We start from the raw sequence: 21,964 nt of genomic DNA, 5'->3' as shown, positions 1-21,964 counted from the left end.
GCTTGTGGCTTCTCTGCTACAAAGTAAAAGGGATAGAAAATAAAGACAAAGAGAAGGAAGACAGGCCACATGCAGTGTGCAGGGGAAGCTCATCCGTGGACTTGGCTACTCCCCTGACCATACATGGCGTGGCAAGGGCTTTCCTGGGAGCACCTCTAGCCCTGCCTCCCCATTGTTCCCAGCTGGTGTCCTACAAATGGGAGACACAGACCTACAGTGCCAGTGAGAGAGAAGCTCGCCAAGGGAGCCTGTCAGAAATGGTAAGTAAGGGTTAGCATTTTCTCAGCCTAACCTTTCCTTCTCTCACTGTAAACCAATTCCAAGACTTGAAGGCTCAAGTCTCCCAGTTCAATCCATATAACCTGTTGTATGCTACACATATACATATGTAACTTATTATATTAATACGACAAAGTCTTGGAGGTTGGCTTTTAATTCTTTTCCTAGGTGAAAAACTTTTAAAAAATCTCATCCAATATGTGCTGATCTCACATTTTACTTAATGCAAAGCCTTTCTTCCTCCCACGGGGAGATTCAGGAGAGGTGGTTCAACTCTCCTCATTCCCTGTGGAGGGAAGCCTTAGCTTCAGATCAGTGAGATCAGATCATCTGTCCTCGTTCTGTCTTCTGCCGGATGCTTTCTCGGCCGTGAGGACTCCACCTTTTCTTACTGATGTGTGATGTGCATCTGGATGGGGCTTGGTCAGGGAAGTTTGCTAAATCAGGAGAAAAATCAGGGGGCTTTTTCCTTTGTGTGGGTTCTAGACTTCATAGATGCATAAAATCATTTCTCCCTCTCTCTCTCTCTCTCTCTCTCTCTCTCTCTCTCTCTCTCTCTCTCTCTCTCTCCAGGCAGGAGAATGCTTAAAGTACCTTATGCATTTATATGAAAATGGCCTTGTGTGTAATATATAGCATAAAAATGTAATAGTATGCAACATAATAAATATAATGTATTATACTCAATTTAAAAATTAGGATGACTTTAGTTATAAACACTAGTTTATAAGCCCTAATTTTTCTACTTATTCTAGAAGTAACACACACACACACACACACACACACACTGTGCGTGTGTGTGTGTGTGTGTGTGTGTGTGTGTGTATCCATTACTGGAAATTAGATTTGTTTCAGCAGAGGGTCTCTGACTCTTTCATTAACATAATGATCTCAGAGTCAGGCTGGGCCAAGATGGAGACACTGGAGGGTATACTGTGGTAGTTTATGAACCAGAGCATTTCTGGTTCAATGCCACTAAAACCTGTGAACTTCCCTGAAAATAACACAGGTGACTGACAGTGGATAAGCTACTAGAGCACTTATATTAAATATATTCTGTACATGTGTATGTTTTAAATGGGGAGTATTTATATTGAATATATTTTGTGTGTGTGTGTGTGTGTGTGTGTGTGTGTGTGTTTGTGTGTGTATACAATATTCCTGCCTTCACTGAGGAGACTGCAAGGTTTGCCACAGCCCTGGGTGGCTTGGAGGACATTATGTTGAAGGACATGTGCCGTATATAACCACTGCAGACCTCACATGGGAATTAAAGAGAAGGGATGGGGGGCGCGGGTCACAGGAGTTAGGAAAACCTGAAACCTAGCCCAGTGTTTGCCACTGACCTCTGGAAGGAAGCTCACCTTGTGTCCTTACCTGGGCTTCGGGGAAAATAGTGCTGTCTTCACGGGAAGTCACCGGAGCAATGTCCATGGCAGTCACTGCCTGCTGCCTCTTTCCCTCCACAAGTAGTAAACTCATGAGGGATACTGAGCCACAGAAGAGGCCAAGAGTGTTGTAGTAGAAATTTAATCTCAGATCGGGGCTTCTACCCCACCTTTGCTAATTCAGTTCCCAGATAAAGGACACTCAACTTTTATATTTATAATAAGCCTTAGTCAGCATTAGAGCTGGGCAGAGATCTACCCTTTATGCTGTAATGTCTACTTCTCTGTCAATAACCCCTGGTATGACTTGCCATATTCCAACTGGGCCATTCCTAACGCCAATTGGCCAGCCCTCATGGCCATGTTTCCATGACTCACCTCCCTCATGGTGCCCTCTCTTCTCTCCTTCTCTCCCTTTCTCCATCCTCCTCTGACATTCCTCTGCTCCCTCCCCGCCCCCACTAGGAATTTAAACCCCGCCTACCCCTCTTCTGTCCAGCTATAGGCCGTTGGCATCTTTATTCAACCAATAGCTTTAACTTAAGAAGAAAGGTCGCACGGCATTACTTTGTGTGTGTGCAGATTCTCTCGTCTCTGGGAGCATCCAGGCCTTGGGCGCCAACAGTTAGCATCACAGACCATAGCAAAAGACCAAACCTCAACGCAGGGCCCTGAGAAACATTCTATAGGTGACACTGATAGACAGTTTGGTTTCTTTACTGTGGGCACCTGAGGCTAACGACTCCACCCGACAAGCACCTGCTGAGTGGCTTCTCTACGCCAGGTCCTGTGCTAGACAGACCTTAAAGAGCATGACATCATGGGAGCTCCATCAGTCCAGAACATTGGCAGAGCTGCCACAGACAGTGCTTCCCTCAGACTTTTCCTGGGAAGTGAGTAGGATGAGCAGTGACCCATTTCCAGTATGGGAAAACTGAGCCTGGAAGGAGAGAGCGGGGCGTGAGGTTATGGAGACCTGAAAGTTTGCCTTCTCTAAGACCACACAGCTTCCAAGTGTCAGGGGCTGTATCCACAACCAGATCAGGAGACTCGAAGCCTAGGGTTGCCTCAGCACCACCCCCTCCTGCCAGCTGCATCTCTAGAGGGCTCTGGGCCATGTTTTCCTCACCATGACAGCATGGCACTGTTTTCTACAAAATATGAAAGTCTTTCTGAAATTGGCCCAAACCTTCGTCACCCGAATATCGGTAAACAACGCATGCAAAGTCCCTCTTGCTATTTGCAGCCTTTCTCCTCCATCTCCTCCAAAGGAAGCTTTGTCTGTGGCCTCCTGACATCACTACTGATGAGATAAGTCTGGACAGCTGCATCACCATGGTGATCAGCGAGTGTCCTTGGGCACCTGTAGGCTCGGGTAGCATCAGCGTGAAGGGCAGTGGTTGAAGCTCTTGGGCAAGAAGCCCCTGACCTGAGAGTACCAGTGCCATCCTGGCTCTAGCAGTCCAGAAGGAGTTTGTTGATTAACCTCAGAAACTGAGGTGTTTCAGGGAACTCCTGTGGATCGTTAGGGAAGTGTCACCAGAGGACTCTGGTTCTGGTGACAGCTGACTTAGCTGGATGATGACTCATTGCTGTTCCTGGGACTTGGGAGCTTCCCTTACAAAAAGGCGCTGTTACCAAGTGGCAGAGCAGTGGGCAAAGTCACCATTGTGATGTATGAACCGGATGGGGTCATCTTAATAAAGGATCCAATCTTTAGGGTGGAGTTGGGAAGTTCCCATTTTTTAGTCCATGTGATTTCCAGCCCACAGGAGAGTGGGTTTTCTTGGTTTTGCACTTGTGGGGTTCTGTGATCTGGGCCAGGCTTCAAGCTCTCTGATTTGGACCCAGGACCAGAACAAGATGCCTGCTCTCCGGGAGGAGCTAAAACTGCTCTCACTCGTTCGGGCCGTGACTTCTCAGGAGTCCCTGAGCCGATCTCTCCTCTCCTGCGCAATGAGGTCTTTCGCACTTGGAGACATTTCAGACGTCCTATGATACTTTAATCTTTTTCATTATTTCTAATTTTTGATCAAAACTTATTAGTGGGGGAGAGGTGTTCTTGTGTCTTTTCAGTTGTGTGTGGGCTAGAGAACAGCTCCGTGGAGTTGATTCTCTTCCTTCCACCTTTGTGTGGGCCCCAGGGATGCAACCCAGGTCACCAGGCTTGTGTGGCAAGTGCTTTTACCCTATGAGCCACTTCTCTGCCCCCAGCTCCATAGTTTTCTCGTCAGAAAACATTTAATATGAAAATTTAGCAAATGTTTGCTGATTGAGCAACAGATCCAGTTTTGGGGTGCTGTGGGGGGGTGATCAAGAGCTGGGAGGCAGGAAGAGCAGGGGTGCCAGGAGACCGGACTAGAAGAGACCTCAGCCAGGAACCAGGAATAAGGACGGATGGAAGTTTAGAAGGTAGAAAGAAGAAACAGCCATGGTGTGGTCCACCATTTCTCCCAGCAGCAGGGAAGGAACTTGATGCAGTTAGAAAAATGTGTCAATCAGGAATGGGGCGGGGCATAAAGGAGCTGGCAGAGGCCTTGGCAGGACCTGATCCTAATAAGAGGCATTTGTGGGGAATTTAGCATGCAGGGGGTGGGGTGGTTGGTGGAAAGTTTATATATTGATCGTGCACAATTGGGAAGGGTAAGCGAGATGCAGAATGAGTCCCAGGGAGAGCTGGGTTAAGTTCAACTCTCTGCTACCCTGACTGGGTATATATCCCCTCCCATCCTACTCCCGCCCTCACCACCGAAACATCATCTCTGGTTAACTTTCCCGGTAAGGTGGTTAATAGTCAGGGCTTGAACCATTCCACTTGGGGGAGTTGATCTGCTCTATGCTGAAACCGTACCAAGTACCCCTAAATTCCCACAATCCTCCCCTTGAAAGGCATTCTGGGAAAAGTCAATTTCCAGTCTATTCCTGGCTGGGAAGCTGGAGAGGGAGTAGGCTCACTACTGTGGGCAGCGCTCTCCACCGCCCCAGGCTCCTGGACTGACTGTTCTGAGGCTGGGAACTGAGAGGCCCGGTGGAGCCCATTTCCGGGTTCAGGACAATCTGTCCCTGGGTTGCTATGGCTTGGAGGCAGAGGTTCGGGAGGGCTAACCGTTCCTGGGAGTATTAATGTTCTTTTTCTCTCTTGCAGAGTTTTTCACTGAACTTTACACTGCCATTGAATACAGTAAGTAGAGCAAGACCGCGTTATGGGAGAACTGACTCCTCAGTGGAGGTCACAGGACTTACAGTGGGACTCCAGAACCCTGCGCCATGCGCACTGAATAGAAAGTGTAGTCTGTGTTGAGCAATGCTTGTTTTAATTTAAATTATTCTCTCTCTCTCTCTCTCTCTCTCTCTCTCTCTCTCTCTCTCTCTCTCTCTCTCTCTCTCTCTCTCTCTCTCTCTCTCTGGTGTGTGTGTGTGTGTGTGTGTGTGCGTGCGATACCATGATATGTGTACAAAAGTCAAGGCAACATACTGGAGCGAGTCAGTTCTCTCTTTCCACCCTTGGGTTTTTAAACAACAACAACAACAACAACAACAACAACAACAACAACAACAACAACAACAACAACAACAACAACAACAACAAGTATAAATGTACATTTTGAAAAAGAAAACCAAGTCCCTAAATTTCCATCAGCAGAAAACACAGTGCAGCAGCGCCCCCTGCTGTCTAAATTTATATACGCAGCAGCGCTCCCGGCTAACTTTACACGCAACAGCGCCCCCTGCTGTCTGACTTTACATGTACTCAGACTTCTTCCTTCCATGAGCTCTTCCTCTATGCATAGTTTTGTACCTTAAATATTTCCCGTCAATATTTATAACCACAAGAGATGATAGTCACACGTTAGTCTTCAAGTGGCTTGCTTATATAATGAGTTCCAGATGGGCAATAACTGTGTGGTGGACATCATTACAGATAAGACTAGCTTGTAGCTTCTTTTCTTGAGACAAGAGCTCCTGGTGTAGATCTGATTGGCCCCGAGCCTGCAGTGCTCCTGCTTTCACCTCCTAGTGCAAGGATGACAGGCATGTGCCACTATATCTGCATTGGAGATTAGCTCCTTAGTGTGGAGTGTGGGAAGGGAGTGATTGGGCCAATCTAGAATGAGCATTTTCAGTGGGTAAAGCTACTACTAAATCCGGGTAATCTAGGGCTGCAACACCTTATGCAAAGCACTTCACTTCGCTGTGCCTTGCCCTTCTCATCTGTAAAATGGAGGCCATGTTGGCCCTGCTTCACTCAGTGTTGTGAACTGTGTGTCAGTCAATATGGGAGAAGGGCTTGGGACAGCATGGCACACAGTGGATGCTCCACAGGCATTACCCATGCAATTGACCGGTGCTCACAAGGGCAGGAATCCCAGCAGGAGAAAAGGGATGTGAACGGGAAGGTAGCCATGCTGCCTAGGAGACAGGGAGAGAGGGAAGCCTCACCCCAAGCTCTCCCTGCTACCTTCAGGATCTTGAGAAGCCAGCTTCTCAACAGCCCTTGGCTCCACTAGCTGCCTCTATGTTCTAGGTGTTAACTCCCTTAAAATTATTTATTTAGAGCCAGGCGGTGGTGACGCACACATTTAATCCCAGTACTTGGGAGGTAGAGTTAGATAGATCTCTGTGAATTCAAGGCCAGAGTGAATTCTCTGTGAATTCTGGTCTACAGAGTGCGTCCAGGACAGTGAGGTTTTGTTACATAGAGAAACCCTGCCTTGGGGAAAAAAACTGGAAAAAACTATTTAGAAACTGGATCTTACCTGTAACCAAGGATAGTCTTGAACTCAAGATCTCTCTGCCTTCCAAGTGTTGAAATTAAAGGTGTGTTCTGATACATTTTTATCTTTTGTCCTAACAAGCCCGAGTGAGTTTCTATACTTTGAAGACAGGATGCCTTACCTGAAATTATAGTAGACTTTTCCCAGCATCCTCAGAAAGACAATACTCTGCACCAGGACACTGCAGGATCCCAGTATGAGAGTGTGTGTGCTTGTGTTTATGTGAAAGTAGTCATGTCATGAACAACAGACCACTCTGCCACCGTCCATGAGGGAGCAAAGAGACCTGTTTTGGAGTTCAGATTATCCAAGGCCATTGTGGTCATCAAGGTCACTGGGAGGATTAGATAAAAACAGACCCCACTGGTGTTGTGAACACTTTAAAGGAATGACATAATGATTGTGGTACTCCTGTGATCCCTAGAAATCCCCAGAGGTAGCTATTACTGTCCCTCTTTGATTATTTTTCTTTTTTCAGTCTTCATGTGAATATATGTGGTATGCAGTAAAGTGTATGCATGTTTTGCATGTATGTGTGTGTGTGTACATGCACGTGTGTGTGCATGTGGGGGTCCATGGTTGATGTTAGGAATCAGCCTCCATGATTCGCCCGCCCTATTCATTGATGCAAGGTCTCTCAATCAAACCCAGAGCTTGCTGGCATGGATGTGGCTAGTCTCCCTAGCCAGCTTGCTCTAGGAATCCCTTCTCTGCCGTCTGAACCTGACCTGAACGGGAGGTCATGACTTCCACCAGACATTTACGTGGTTTCTGGGGATCTGAGCTCTGGTCCTAAAGCTTAGACTGAGCTATCCCCTTAGCCACTGCTTACCCTGGTTAGTGAGAGGAGGCCCTGCAGCTTCTGTGCAGAGGAAGAAGCCTCCCACTGCCGGCAGAGTAAGCCTCCAACCTGCCATCATTATATCTCTGGTTATCCTGAGAGGAATCACATGTACTATGGGCCAGTATCCTACCACGGAGGCCCCAGGACCCACGGTGACTCCATGTAATAGAGTACACAGCTGCTTTGTTCCCAGAGATGCACTTGCACTACCTCAGACAGGAGTGGCAGGTAGCGCCTCTCCTTCCTCAAGCTGAGGTGTCAACCAGGATGATGTAATGTACTGCTCAGTGTGGACACAGCCCAGGCCCATGAAGGACCCTCAGATGGCACTTGCTCTGCTGTGCGTTTGGGAGCAGACATGGCTTCCTTAGGAGTTTGCTTCTGAAGCCGTGCTGCAGGGTTTCTGTTCTCTCCCGGTGGGGACAAGTGGGCTGAAGTGTGCTGGCCCCAGCATGAAGGCTAGAGACGGGAGTGTAGAATATATTACGGTGATTCTCTGGGTAGATAGTGACAGTGTCACTTGACTTTTGGGATTCATTTTCCTTGCAGTCTAATTTCCCTCTGATTCTTACCTGGGAAGCAGCCACACAAGGCTGTGTTTGTAGTCGCTGCTGTTCGTCGGTTAGAGGAAAGGTGTTCTTCAGGAATTTGACTTCATGGTTGAGGGGATGCTTCGCATGGTGTGTGCTCAACAAATTTCGTTTTCTTATATAGCCTATTCTCCTTTCACACAGACTTCCTCTCCAGTTGCCACGAGTGCCAAAGCCACAGTAAGTGTCCACTCCCGTGACCAAGCCTTGGTTCTGTCATCCATAACATGAGGGCACAGTGCCCTATCTCTTGCATTTATTTTGAGGATTAAAGTTTGACGTGTGAGCTGTCCTCAAGCCCGGGACTAGACTCAATCATTATTCCCATGACCACCCCTGTTCAAAAACATCAGAGAGACAGTGAAATCACAGGCCCTGAGGCTGGAGAGAGGGCTCGGCAGTGAAGAACGCTTACCTAAGAGCCCTGTTCAGTTCCCAGCACACACATGGTAACTCACAACTGCCCGTAACCTTGTTCTTGAGTCTCTGATGCTCTCTTCTAGCCTCCGAAGGTTCCTGCATGCATAAAGTGCACATACACATTAAATAAATAAGTAAATAAAAAGCAAGCAAACAAACAAACACACACATACTCCAGCAAATTCACAGAGCATGGAGAGAAGCAGCCAGGGATAGAAGAGTCCATGCCTATGTTTGCATCCGTATGTTGGAAACCAGACAAGAAGCATCTACAGTGATAGACTTCAGGATGGTAGTCACAGGTAAGGGATGGGGATAATTCTAGGTCTTGATCTGAGCATCCAGTTTGATGTGTGAAATAACATTCTGCAAACAGGCCTCATTCTGTGTATTTGTGACACACGGGTTTTTACACTCTCGTAAAAAAATCACACCCCACTAGTGTTATATTTGTAGTATGTTTATAGGAATTTGCACATTGACTTTAGTATTTCCAGAAAAATCTGTACCCCTGAGACCTTGCAGTGCTGCAAGCGGGCCTGTTACTATTCAGATCAAAGTGGACACTTGAAAGCTGGATCGTGCATTCAATATAAATGTTTTCAAAATAATATCAGATGGCGTGGGATATACGAACAACACTGATGTTTTGTGTTTCTGTTATTCTTTTTAATATAGCATTTTTATTTATTTTAGAATTCTGTGAGTACACACAATGCATTTCAATATATTCACCCCCTACTCTCAACTCCAGCTCCCCTTAAATTCCCCTACACCCCCTTGGAACTTCATGTGCTTTTAATTGTTTTAATAACTGTTAGTCCAATTCGTGCCACCCTAATACACAGTTTTGGAGCCAACTGCTGGAGTATGGCCAACCTATCAGGGACCAAACCTCTAGAGAAAACTGGCTCTCCCTCTGCTGAAAGCCATTAACTGCCAGCATCTCCTGAGCCCCCTGTGGGAGCCCATGTGCCCCACCTCGAGCTCTGCTAGACTAACTGGATCATGTGCAGACAACACAGCTATCATGAGTTCATGTGTGCAATACTCCTGTCTTGAGGATAAGACACTGATTTCCCCTAGTCTCTCTTGACTTCTGGCCCTTCTACCTTTTCTCCCCACTCTTCAGAAACATCGCTTGAGCCTTAGGGGAGGAGACAAAATATAAAAATCCCAGTCACAACCGAGCACTCCACAGACACACGCTCTCTGCACTTTGGCTAGTTGTAAATGTCTGCATTAACCACTGCCCATGGTACAAAAGGAAAGTGCTGACCTTTCCAGACTGAAGGTGAACACGGCGTTTAACTGTGACTCTGAACTATACCTTGGCTTTTCTTCTGAAGGGCAGTTTGTGCTTCTGTTCTGCGAGGCTCCTGTTCAAATCAGTTGTCTGTTTTTCTAGCACACGACCACTGCCCCAAACAGACTTAAACTATCTAAATTAGGTCCTAGGAGAGCAAGTCGTCAGTCACATGCAGTACAAATATCTTTTGAAATATTTCATTTCTCCAATGGATCCAGGGCCCATGCACCTTTCTTGTTTGTTTGTTTGTTTGTTTGTTTGTTTGTTTGTTTGTTTTTTAATGGGATATAGATTGTTTTATTATAGCCAACACCATGGCTGCTATCTTTTACAAACCAATTCTCTACATTATTAGTTCTACTAAGTACAATTATATTAATAAGATAATTTAAAACATTTATGGATATCCCATTTTAAAATACCATAAGAATTAATAAAGGACTGACAATTATCAATATGAATACTCTTGATACCTTAAAAGACTTTTTAAAAAATATTTATTAACTTGAGTATTTCTTATTTACATTTCAATTGTTATTCCCCTTCCCGGTTTCCGGGCCAACATCCCCCTAACCCCTCCCCTCCCCGAACTGGAAGAGCTTGAAGGGGCTCGAGACCCCATATGAACAACAATGCCAACCAACCAGAGCTTCCAGGGACTAAGCCACTACCCAAAGACTATACATGGACTGACCCTGGGCTCCAAACTCATAGGTAGCAATGAATATCCTAGTAAGAGCACCAGTGGAAGGGGAAGCCCTGGGTCCTGCCAAGACTGAACCCCCAGTGAACGTGATTGTTTGGGGGAGGGTTGTTTGTTTGTTTTAATCGCTGGGTGTATCCTCTATCCTGTTTTGTTGTTGAGACAGGGTTTTCAGTGTAACCAGTGCTGGCTGTCCTGGACTTGCTCTGTAGACCAGGCTGGCCTCAAATAGTTCGCCTGCCTCTGCCTCCCGGATGCTGGGATTAAAGGCGTGTACTACAATGCCTGCTGTATCCTCTATTCTCAAAGAGTCTGGGCCTTTCTGACTCCCTTTTATCTCTGTGTGGCAGGACTGTGGTCCGTCTGTTGGACTGGCAGCTGGAATCCCATCCCTGCTGGCCACAGCTCTGCTGGTAGCCTTGCTGTTTACCCTGATCCAGCGAAGAAGAACCACCGATGAGCCCATCGAGGTGAGATGAACCCACTGAGGGTGATGGCTGCTTCTCGGCGTATGAATGTGTAGCTTGAATCGGTACCTCAGTGCACTGGCCTTGGTCTGGTGTAAGCGTGTCAGAATTCAGGACCTGTGCTGCTTCCGAGGACGAGGCAGAAGACACTTCTGCTCTGTCATGTTCTTTGTCAGTAGATTTAGGCAGAGCTCATTTGCACACAACTCCTTGGCTGCTTGAGCAAGTCTGGCCATCAGATGACATTTGGGGTGGCAAAAAGTAGGAATGGAGGGGGATAACTGATGCCATGTAAACATTTGTCTGTGCAGTGGGGGTGTCGTCTACACTGAGGGAGTATCTGTGCAGTGGGGTGTCGTCTGCACTGAGGGAGTGTCTGTGCAGTGGGGTGTCATCTGCACTGAGGGAGTGTCTGTGCAGTGGGGTGTCGTCTACACTGAGGGAGTGTCTGTGCAGTGGGGTGTCGTCTACACTGAGGGAGTGTCTGTGCAGTGGGGTGTCATCTACACTGAGGGAGGGAAAGGGCACAAGCCCCATCATCCAATAGTAAGAACATGAAGTGTCTATGGGAGGAGTACGATAAGACCATAACCTGGCCCACTCCTGTGTCTAAATGGGCATGACTTACATACAAGAGGATACATGTGCACCCGGGGCATCCCATCCGACATGGCTTCACAGTATGATATGTGTCAGATGGTTTCTGGGTTCCAATTTCACTCTCTATGTACGAACAATCATGGCTGCTTTTATATTGTCATGGGGAGAGAGAAAGCCTGGCTTCTAATCCAGGCTCTGAATAGTATGATCTATGTGAGTGAACCTGGACAGGTGACTTAGCATCTATGCCTTGGTTAGTTCAGCTCTATAAAGTGTCATGAAACTCCCCTCTCCGGTCAGGGGTGTAACTCTCGATACAGTGCTTGCCTAAAATATGCAAGGGTATGGAATTCAACCCCAGCACCACAAACAACAACAATGAAACCTAGCCATAAATGTAGACACTCCCTATGTTAAGTGGTGGGAACAGTGTAAGGATGGCCGTAGACAAGGGGCATTAACAGTATGGGTACTGACAAGCTGTAAACTGGATACGTGTTAAGTATTATGGGTGATGGTGGCATTATTTATCTAGGCAATCGTTTAACTTTTGATGCTCTTTAAATCAGGAGTTTCTGGGGATGGAGAGATGGCTCAGTGGCTAAGAACATTAGTTGACCTTTCAGAGGAACTGGGGTTCAGTTCCCAGCACCTACACGGTGGCTCACAGCCACCTTGTAACTTCAGTCACGAGGAATCCAACACCTTTTAACCTCCACATGTATGTGTCATACAGCCATACATGTAGGCAGACACTCACACACATAAAAACAAAATTGAATGAATGAATGAATGAATGAATGAATGAATTTCTAGTGTTATTGTTCCAAAAGCATTTGGGGGTGCTTGGTTTGATTGTAGTGGGGGATCAAGTCCAGGATGTCCCATGTATTCCCATGAACTCTCCCACTGAGCTGCACTCCCAACCCAACACATACTTTTATCATGTAAATAGTCCCTGCACGTCGTTCACGAAGGGTCATCTAGTAGTCAAGGCCATCTAGCTTCCACTCGACACTGTGAGCCTTACTGAACCCTACATGTACTACGCACACCGAACCATGACAGCAGTGCATTAGTCACTCTGATAGATCAGCATCCTTAATTAATAATAAGGTGGAATTGCTTGAAGTAGATCAATACATGTGGACGACGTCTCTCGACCTCCCTGTCAGCTATCACAGGTGGGAAGCGTACGCAGCCCGGAGACACCGAACAAAGGAGTGGGATGAGTTAGGGTGGCTCGAGGCTCTGTCACGCTGCTCAAAACGACGTTTAAAACCTTTGGCTTCTGGAATCTCCATTTTCCTATTAAGATTCCCCGTTGGTGACTGGCACCTGGAACCACTACAAGTGCACAGGGGGATTGCTCTAACTACATATGCGTTACTGTAGAGGTAGAGCGCAGAGGACCCAGTTATCAAGCCATGGCCAGTCTGGTTTCAGGTCTGCTCCTGCTCTGCTCTTCCCCATGTCAGCCCCGGGGTGACACTTCTTGAGTCTATCTGTTCATTTTGCTGGAGGTGGGCTCTTGAGGTGTGTCCCCTCTATTCTAAAGGCTTCTGGCAATTCTAGTGTGCATGGTGGTTTAAAACACAAGGATTTGAATGGTTACAGCTCTGGCCCTTCACATACATACATACATACATACATACATATATATACACACATACATACACACATACATACATACACACATACACATACATATATGCATACACACATACATACATACACACATACATACATATACACACATACATACATACATACACACATACACATACATATATACATACATACACACATACATACACACATACATACATATGTACATGCATACATTTACTATTTATTCATGTATTTATTTTTAACCATTTCAGGAGACTGAGGCTCCATGTGAAATTTCAGAACTCTATGACAATCCCAAGATATCCGAGGTAAGCACTTTTGGTTATAAACCCTGAGAGTGACTGAAAGTGTAGCAACGTGAGGGTTTTTAAGCGTCACTTGTACAGAGGTGAGACCCTGTGGCAGGGAGGTCAACCAGATACAGTGAAAGCACGAAGGAGGCATTTGGTGTGTCTACTGACCAGACAGGAATTCAAAGTTGATTTGACATCGGGAATTCAGGGGTTGGGTTGTAGCTTAGTGGTAAAGTGCTGATCTAGAATGCAGAAGTCACACGGTTCTGTGCCCAGTCCTGAAAATTAATGTAGCAGCAGCAGAAAAGGAAGTCAACTTAATATAATTTATTTAATGGACAAAAGAAACAGATATGTGGCTATCTTACTAGGAAAAGGGGGTTTTGTTAAAAGATAAGTCACTTGCGCTAAAGCTGGTTTGTTCGTTTGTTTGTTTATTGTGTATACAATGTATGTGTGCGCATGCATCAGTTTGGGTATTTATACTATGGAACGTGAGAGGAAATCAGAGGATAATTTCAGGTATCATTCCTTACCACCCACCTTGCTTAAGAAGGACATCTTTGTTGTTTTCCTCTGCTGATGCTGGCCCACAGGCTTCTGGGGATTCTCTGGACTCTGCCTCCCAACTCCCTGTAGGAGTGCTGGGATTACAGGTGCTTGTACTTTGTCCGATTTTTATGTGGGAACTGGGGATTCGAACTCAGATCTTTACACTTGCTCGCAAGCACCATTTCTTCCTAGCCCTTGACATGGACTTTCAAAGCTAGGCTAGGACAGGAACTTAACCTGAAAAGTGACACCCAAGGGGATACGTCTTTAAGGTCAGAAGTGAATCAAGGACGCCCATCACTTGTCCCCAGCAAGTGGACTGGACTTTAGGTCCTAACCTACACAATGGGACAAGAAAAGGCAAACATAACATTGAAAAGGAAGAAGTAAAATGATCATAATTTGTAGGTGATATATGACTGTCAGCACAGAAAAACTCGATAATCTACAGATAGATTACGGCGCTTAGAAAAATAGTCAAATATGTTTCTTGTATATAAAAGCAATAATCAGGGTTTAGCTTTGAGGTACAGAACCCACTGTGCAGGAGCAACGGCCTGGATTTGATTTCCAGTACTGAAAAAATTTTCAAAAGGAATATGTATTTCTTAATATCAAGGGCTACCAGCTAGAAAAAAGAATTTTATAAAATCCTATATTACAGTGGTAACAAAATACCCAGAATGCTAAAGAACAAATCTGATCAAATGTCTAATCCGATCATGGAAATAATAAAACTTAGTGGAAGACATCCAGCAATAGCTAAGTTATGGTGGTTATATACTGTAGTCCTAGACAGAAAGAGTCAGCAGCATAAAGCTGTCAGCCGCCCCAAATTCCTGGTACCTTTAGTGTCTCTATAATTAGTGTTTAATCGTGGAGCTAGAGAGACAGCTCAGCAGTCAAAAGTACTTCCTGCTTTTTCAGAAAGGCCTGGACTCAGTTCCCAGCACCCGCATAGCAGCTCACAGTGGCCTATCCGCAGTCTTCTGACCTCCTTGGAGACCAGGCATGTACATTTAGGCAAAACGTTCATATACATAAACAATTTTAAATTAAAAATGAATATATCAGTGATGTAAATCAACACATTTTCAACTTAGTAAGGTTCCAAAGTCTACAGGAAATAAAGCTCGGGCAGACTAACGAGAAGTGAATGCATAGGACAATTGAAAAAGAGAGTCAAGGGAAATGATCATATTAGATATAAACAGCCTACTCACTCACAAGGCAGAGAGACTGGTGGGCTGTAATAGCAAATCCAGCTTCATAAAAACCTACAGAACAACAGTTTTTGAATATAAAGACTTGAATAGTTTAAAAGTTAAAAGATGGAGACAGTCTGCCAGCAATAACTAGCCAGAGAGAGTTGCATGGCCTGAAGATCCCTTGAAGACAGCACGCTCAGGCAACTGACGAAGTCACTCGTTTCCTGCCCCTCAATGGCTGGCGTCCTTACTCTCCCTATTCCCACTGTCTTGCCAGCCATCATTTTAAGTGTTTGCTCTGAATTTTGCTGTTTCCCTTTAAGAATCAGTATGGTTGTTTGAGTTCGTCATAGCCAGGAGCTGTAGTCTCTGCTACATCACTTTCAAAATCTGTTTGTGTTCTCAAGAATCCTAGGCAGTCACCCACGCATGAAATGAACCCACGAGGTGCTCAAGAAGGTCACATATATGTGAAGACTGTCTCAGGAAGTGAGGAGCCCCTGCCCGACACCTACCGTCCTCCTGAAGAAGTAGAGAGAAGAAGAGGTCTTTGGTGGCTCGTGCCCAGACTGAGCCTGGAATGATGTCATCGACTCAGGGAACAGACGCAGCACTGGAACGGGGCTGGAAACCTGGGATCCGTGCTCAGGGTCCATGCTTGGAGAGGTGAGAGGCCAGCAGCCTCTCAATCCACGTCAATTTCATTCATAGATCCTGGACACATCTGGCTGCCTTGCCTCCTTAGGGGATGGCTGCATTGAGGTTCATTCAAACTCAGACCTTGCAGTGTGATCAGCGACGCAACCTGGGTGAGTTGCTTGTACACCCAGATGAGCCCCACATGTCCTATTTGTGAATCTAGAGGAGTCTGCCTTTAGGAAATGGCTTCTGAGTGTCCTGGCTTCTCCTCTACCTGCTCCAGCTGTTATCTTTAAAGGAAAAAAAATTTAAAGCTGTGGGAGTTGGCTTTTCTGGGTGCATTGACCAAGGTCAGGTTGGCACAAGTTAGGACATGAGTAAAACTTTACAGAAGACGTGTGAAAGAAGCCATTTCTATCTCAGGGTAGAGTTCACACAGAGCCATACATGCCCTACCCAACACGAGGAAGCACATGGCTGATTTGTGTCATACGACAGAGAACGGGATATGGACCTCCTAGTCAGACAGGTCACTGAGCACTTCTGAGAATTCTGATGAGCTTACCTACCCTCCCTAAGCCTGTTCTGGGTTTTATAAAAGGGGAGCAAATATTCTGTGCTTCATTTGGCCATTGGAGAGATTACAAAAGGAATAAAGGAAGCGATTTCCACTTAGTGGACATCAGAGATACTAGTTATCCTCCTTACCTGGCTCTTACCCCCCCTTCCCATCCCACTTGGCCTATCAAGTCAGGCAGCCGCTCTTCGGTATTTGTTATCTATAGTTACGAAGTCAACAAGGAAGTCTAAAGCTTCTCAGGAGCCTGCAATCTAAATTGTTGACATTTGAAAATAACTCTAGTTGTCACTAGCAGTCTTCTCACTTCAACTCTGGACACCATTTGTCCTTGGGTGTCAACAAGTTCCAAATCGCAAGTACAGAGACCTGTGTTACACATTACACATTAACCTTTAGGATGCTCAAGTCTTGGGTGGTTAATCTTCACTGTCAACTTGATGGGATTTAGAATCACCAAGGAGACACGCCTCCAGAAAGATTTAACTGAGCAGGAAGATCTGCCTGAATGTGGGCAGCATCATTCCATAGCCTGCAGTTCTGGACTAAATAAAAGGGAACTCAAGTTGAGCACACAGAATTCATTGCTATCTGCTTCCTGACTACAGATAAAGTGTATCCCAGCTTGCCTCACACTCCTGCTGTCATGCCTTTCCTGCCATGGTGGACCGAACCGTCAAACTATGAGCCAAAATAAATATCTCCACCCTTAAGTTGGTTTTATTGTAACACTGAGAGAAGTAACTAATATAAACTGATATGCATGTTTTAATGACTTTTCTTTGCAATGGGGTATTTGCTTCGAAGTACTGTAACGAAAAGATGTTTGTGAGGGAGAGACATCGGGAAGACCAAAGAGGATCACAGGATCAAAGGAATTCAAGGGACATCTAGGGACAGCTTCATCAGGCCGTGCTAAACAGTGGGAGAGCTGAGGCCTCAGAGCATCTCCGAAAACATCCACAATCTCCATGAGCCACCTCGATGTCCCAGAGAACCATCTTTCCTCTCATGGGGCCTCTGGTTGTTCAGAAATAGTCCAATTCTTGAGCAACAGGAAATGGTTCTATAAACCTAATGGCCATCACATGTTAACAGCTGCCTTTCAAAGCCCCTCTGAAAATCAATTTTCTGTTGTTCATGGGCCCAGATCTTAGATAAGCATATTTGAACATCTTCAATTAGCTATGCCCAGGTATGCTGAAGGTCCACTTCTCTTACATGATGGGGAAAGACCTTGGGCTCCCAGAGAACTTGAGGAGACTGTGGCATTGACAGATTTGGATTTCAGCTCCAGCCTAGAATGCTGGTCGCCTAGATCTTCAGTTTTATGCTTACAAAACTGACCCCCAAGGGCAGCTGTGAGGCCTGATTGAAATACACAGATGAGTAAGCCTTGTAACTTACAAAATAAGTTATGATTTGTTGTTTTTCTGGGTTTTTTGCTTTTTTGTTTTTTGTTTTTGATTCTTCATCTTACTTCTATTACAGTCGACTGCTTAGAATCTTCATTTCAAGTTGTTTTCACTAAACTTGCAAGGTTCAGGATTTCTGTTGGTACAAAGACTTATTTTGTAATAAATAAACGGCTATTGTATGGACCTACAAAGTCTCTGTGGCTTGTCTTTCCCTGCATTAAGGATGCAACTTTTCCCTCCTTTCTGCCTCCTTTCCTCAGATGCTGGTCAGAACCTGTGTGTGTTCTCTAGCACTTTGGGCTTCCCTACTTTCACTAAAACCCTTTCCCTACCGTGTAGTGGGACTCCACTAATCTAGTGGCCTGTTAATGGCCTCCATGCTGAAAACTCAGACAGTCTTGTGGCCATGTTTCCTTCTTCCTTCCATTCTCTTCCTCTTGACAACCGTTATATTGAAAAGATCAGGATTTGGAGCGATAGTCAGGCCCTGCTCTGACCCATCAACTGGCCTTGTTCACTCCTCAGTGGGCTCTGAGGAAGTGGTTTCTCTGGTCATGAGGGGTCCTGAGATCCTGTGGTAGAACTGGCATCTCTAACTCCAATTAGGCAAGGAAGGGGACTGGAAGGCTCTGATCTTGGGACCCCAGACTCCTTGAATTTAGTTTGTATTATCCTTAAGGGACCCTGTGTTCATTCTCACCCTGACCACAGCAGACTTCCCTGGAAGGACTGTGTGGACACCGTCATCCCAAGAGGATCACTCAGCACCTCTTCATGCAGGTTTGTGCCCAGTCATGGGCTATTACCTCAAAGGTTCATGCATGACCACAGAAGCCTGTCTATTGGCTGAATGGCAACCAACTACATGGCATAGGTTAAACCAGTGCTCCCAGATTCTCTCTCACCTCCAAACACAGGCATGGGAAGCTCAAGGAGTGATGGATAGAGCTAAAGTGACTGGAGAGACATCTGTCAGTCATCAGCAGTGGGAAGGCCTGTCTCCTCAGGGGTTCCCAGCATGTCTTGTTACCTGGCTAGCCAACCCTCCGGTTCCCCGAGGTCTTTGTTCCTATAGCCCCTAAGGTATCAGGAAGAGCTTGGATTCAATCATCCCTATGCACGTGTTCACTTCAGGGTCCCATGAGCTTCCTGGCTTTGGGCTTATGGCCAGGATGCCGGTGCGACCTGGGCTCTGGCAGAACTGATGTTATCAACCTCACTTCCCAAGGGCTCGGGCTGCTTCTGTGTGCTCTCGATTGAAGTCTCACTTCCCCTAGTGCTGCCTGAGCCCAGCCTGGATGTTACCAGGGAATTTGGGGTTAACCTCTTCTTATTCTTGGCCCTAATAATAAAAGAATTAAGAAACAACAGCTTGGAGATAATTTTATTAGCATTTCAGAAAAGAAAAGAAAAAGAGAAAGAAAGAAAGAAAGAGAGAGAGAGAGAGAAAGAGAGAAAGAAAGAAAGCTAGTTTTAAATCTTGCCAGATGCATGAAAGAGAGGGAGAAAGAGGAAGTCTAGGCAGAGAGAAAAACAGGCCTTTTTGGTTAGGCACGGAGGGCTGCAGTCAGATGGCGGACAAACAATCACATGGTAAGAGGAGGGAAATGGCTTCAGAGATAAAGCAAGAAAAGCCCAGAGCATCAGAGACAGCATGTCCAGGCTATGGCCTATATTCAAAAGTAAGAAAATCTCTGATTTTTTTTTTAAAAAGGAAAAGCTTATTTAAAAATGTTAAGCTTATTTGACTAATTTCACAAAGCAGTCAAAGCTTTGCGATAACTGTTCTAAAAGCGACTTCACGGAAGGGGTGTTTCTGGGAAGGAAAATACACTCTTTTCTTAAAGAGACAGTTAGTTATTCTTCCCATATCCTTAGCACACTTTTAGGTGAAACAGCCTTACAGAGGGTGGTCTCTTGGCCAAGTGACTGACAGGCCCAGATGGATTGCTTCTTCTGAGACGAGCGATAGTATGAAATAGTCTAGTCTTTCGGGGGCACACCAGATTATTGTTTTGCCACCCAAGGCCACCCTGGTCTTTTGACCAGGACTTAGGAAATTGTAAAGCACTTCTTAGAGAATAGGCATAGGGATTAGGCTGACTAACCCTTTGTGGGGAAAAACACAGTAACCTGTGAGGCTAGATTCCTACCATTCTCCTAGGAGAATCCTATGGGGGGCCCCTGTGGTGAGGGACCTCACTTTCTCTACTCAGCAAGACTCCCTTCCAGCCCTCATCTCCTGGGAACAGGCTGATACCCATCAGTTTGCCTCCAGCTGTACAGCGGGCTGAGGACAGTGGTGTCACTACAGTAGGTGGCCTGTGGGTCCCTTCAGGGCATAGGTTCTGTCCTGTGCCCTCCTGGAAGCAACGGGAAGTAAGAATAGATCTGGTGAGGGATGTTCTAGAGACTGCCTCCCTCCCATGAGTTCCCTGAGGTGAAGAAACCCACACTCTCTTTAAGAAGTGGAAAAGGAAGACTTTCTTGTATGGTTTAGGAAACTGCTTTTGAATCCAAGAGAGAACAATGAGAACGCTCCTCTGATACAGCTCAGGATGAGAAAGCCACCAGCTCATAGCACAGCAGAGACAGCTAGGACCCTGCCTCCCAGCAGTTCTGAGGGGACCCAGGGTCCTCTTGGGAACCTCTGATGTACCAATTACACCCACGTGTTCCTTCAAAATCAACCACAAGCTCTAACTCTTCTACGTTTCCATTTGTGTTTAGAAATAAAACGACTGAACAAAGCAAAAAATCATTGTTTTGTTTCCTTTTTATTGGATAATTTTTGTTTACATTTCAAATGTTATCCCCTTTCCCAGTTTCTGGTCCATAAGCCCCTTAGCCCATCCCTCTCCCCTGCTTCTATAAGGGTGTTCTCCCACCCACCCACCTCTCCAACCTCCCTGCCCTGACATTCCCCTACACTGGGGCATCGAGCCTCGGCAGGACCAAGGGCTTCCCCCATTGGTGCCCAACAAGTCTATCCTCAGCTACATATGCAGCTGGAGACATGATTCAGACACACAGGTGGGTGTTGATGCACTTCTCTGGATGGTGCTCCAATGGCAAGACCATTTTTATTAAAATGAAACAGACAGTAAAACAAACTATGAATTCTATGAAGCAGTAGGACAAATGACCTGAGAATGTGAACCATGACTGCATTCTGGTTTATCAGGACTTCAAAGTTGCTTTAGAATAGTCTCTCTGCGTAGTATACTTATGATCCAAAGAATCCCAGACTTTCCCAAGCCATCTTTTACTAACAGAGCACAGTTGTCTAACCTGAAGAGAACATTGTCAACAGCTCCTTCTTAAGCATTTCTTTCCCATGGTTCAATGTAGTCCAATCCCAGATGGGCAAAGATCTCTTCTTCACTTTCTGCTTCAAGAAACACCCTCTGGAAGCACAAGGAGAAGCACACACCCTCAGCCATTTTCCTTTGGCACCTCAGTGCAGACTTGTTGAACTGTCTTGTTAGAATGAGTGGTGGCTAAAATGTCCCACCTTGCTTTGGTCAGAGGAAGCGAATGTGTGGTGACTCACACTTGGAATCCCAGCACTTGGGATGCAGAGGCAGGAGCTCGGGCTATAGAGTGAGCCCTTAACTCAAACCAACCAACTAACCAACCACCCGATCACCCACCCAACCACCCGATCACCCACCCAACCACCCACCCACCCAACCACCCACCCACCCAACCACCCACCCACCCAACCACCCACCCACCCAACCACCCAACCAACCAACAACCAACCAACCACCCAACCAACCAACTAACCAACAACCCACCCACCCAACCACCCAACCACCCATCTACCCAACCAACAAACCAACCAACCAACCACCCACCCACCCATCTACCCAACCAACCAACCTACTACCCCTCTATCCACCCACCCAACCAATCACCCAACCACCCACCCACCCACCCACCCACCCAACCAACCAACCACCCACCCAACCACTCACCCAACCAACCAACCACTCACCCAACCAACAAACCAACCAACTACCCCTCCACCCACCCACCCACCCACCCACCCACCCACCCAACCAACCAACCAACCAACTAAGGCTTCCTGTGGTTTTGACATTTTCCCATACAAAGGTGAAACTGTGACAGTCTCTGTTAGTAAATGACATGTGGATATTGTTCTTAAGTCTAGGGACTTAATTAGGATTATTCTTATTTGTGTATGTGTGAGTGCATGTTTATGCATGTGTATATATGTTATGGGGATACATTGTGTGTTACATAT

At 46.0% G+C, this 21,964-nt stretch overlaps 2 protein-coding genes across 4 annotated transcripts in view; one reads left to right on the top strand and one right to left on the bottom strand.

The window, feature by feature from the left end:
• Nucleotides 1-17,885, top strand: Opalin (oligodendrocytic myelin paranodal and inner loop protein). Of its 2 annotated transcripts, none has more exons than XM_039084537.2 (6): nucleotides 1-260; nucleotides 4,813-4,848; nucleotides 8,021-8,056; nucleotides 10,659-10,778; nucleotides 13,259-13,315; nucleotides 14,780-15,461. In XM_039084537.2, exons 1-6 carry the CDS (start codon nucleotides 258-260, stop codon nucleotides 14,843-14,845), a joined length of 318 nt encoding a protein of 105 aa, XP_038940465.1. In that variant the 5' UTR covers nucleotides 1-257; the 3' UTR covers nucleotides 14,846-15,461. The 2 variants fall into 2 exon arrangements, with proteins under 2 accessions (XP_038940465.1, NP_001017386.1); NM_001017386.2 differs by lacking the exon at nucleotides 14,780-15,461 and adding an exon at nucleotides 15,468-17,885 and having other exon boundaries at nucleotides 234-260.
• A 2,853-nt stretch (nucleotides 17,886-20,738) lies between these two features.
• Dntt (DNA nucleotidylexotransferase) overlaps nucleotides 20,739-21,964 on the bottom strand; it is a 31,884-nt gene continuing 30,658 nt past the window's right edge. The window contains 1 exon segment of one of the 2 annotated variants that reach the window (NM_001012461.1): nucleotides 20,739-21,101. In NM_001012461.1, coding sequence (NP_001012479.1) covers nucleotides 21,015-21,101 — 87 coding nt within the window. In that variant the 3' untranslated portion in view covers nucleotides 20,739-21,014. 2 annotated transcript variants of the gene reach the window in all.

This window comes from Rattus norvegicus, chromosome 1, assembly GCF_036323735.1.
Source record: "Rattus norvegicus strain BN/NHsdMcwi chromosome 1, GRCr8, whole genome shotgun sequence".
Taxonomy (NCBI): Eukaryota; Metazoa; Chordata; class Mammalia; order Rodentia; family Muridae; genus Rattus; species Rattus norvegicus.
This window is presented reverse-complemented; position numbering and strand designations above follow the sequence as displayed.

Excerpts from the sequence above, each read along its gene's own strand:
- Opalin (NM_001017386.2), top strand. Across the intron at positions 8,057-10,658 it reads CCACGAGTGCCAAAGCCACA|GACTGTGGTCCGTCTGTTGG; the intron begins GTAAGTGTCCAC and ends TCTGTGTGGCAG. Across the intron at positions 10,779-13,258 it reads CCACCGATGAGCCCATCGAG|GAGACTGAGGCTCCATGTGA; the intron begins GTGAGATGAACC and ends TAACCATTTCAG.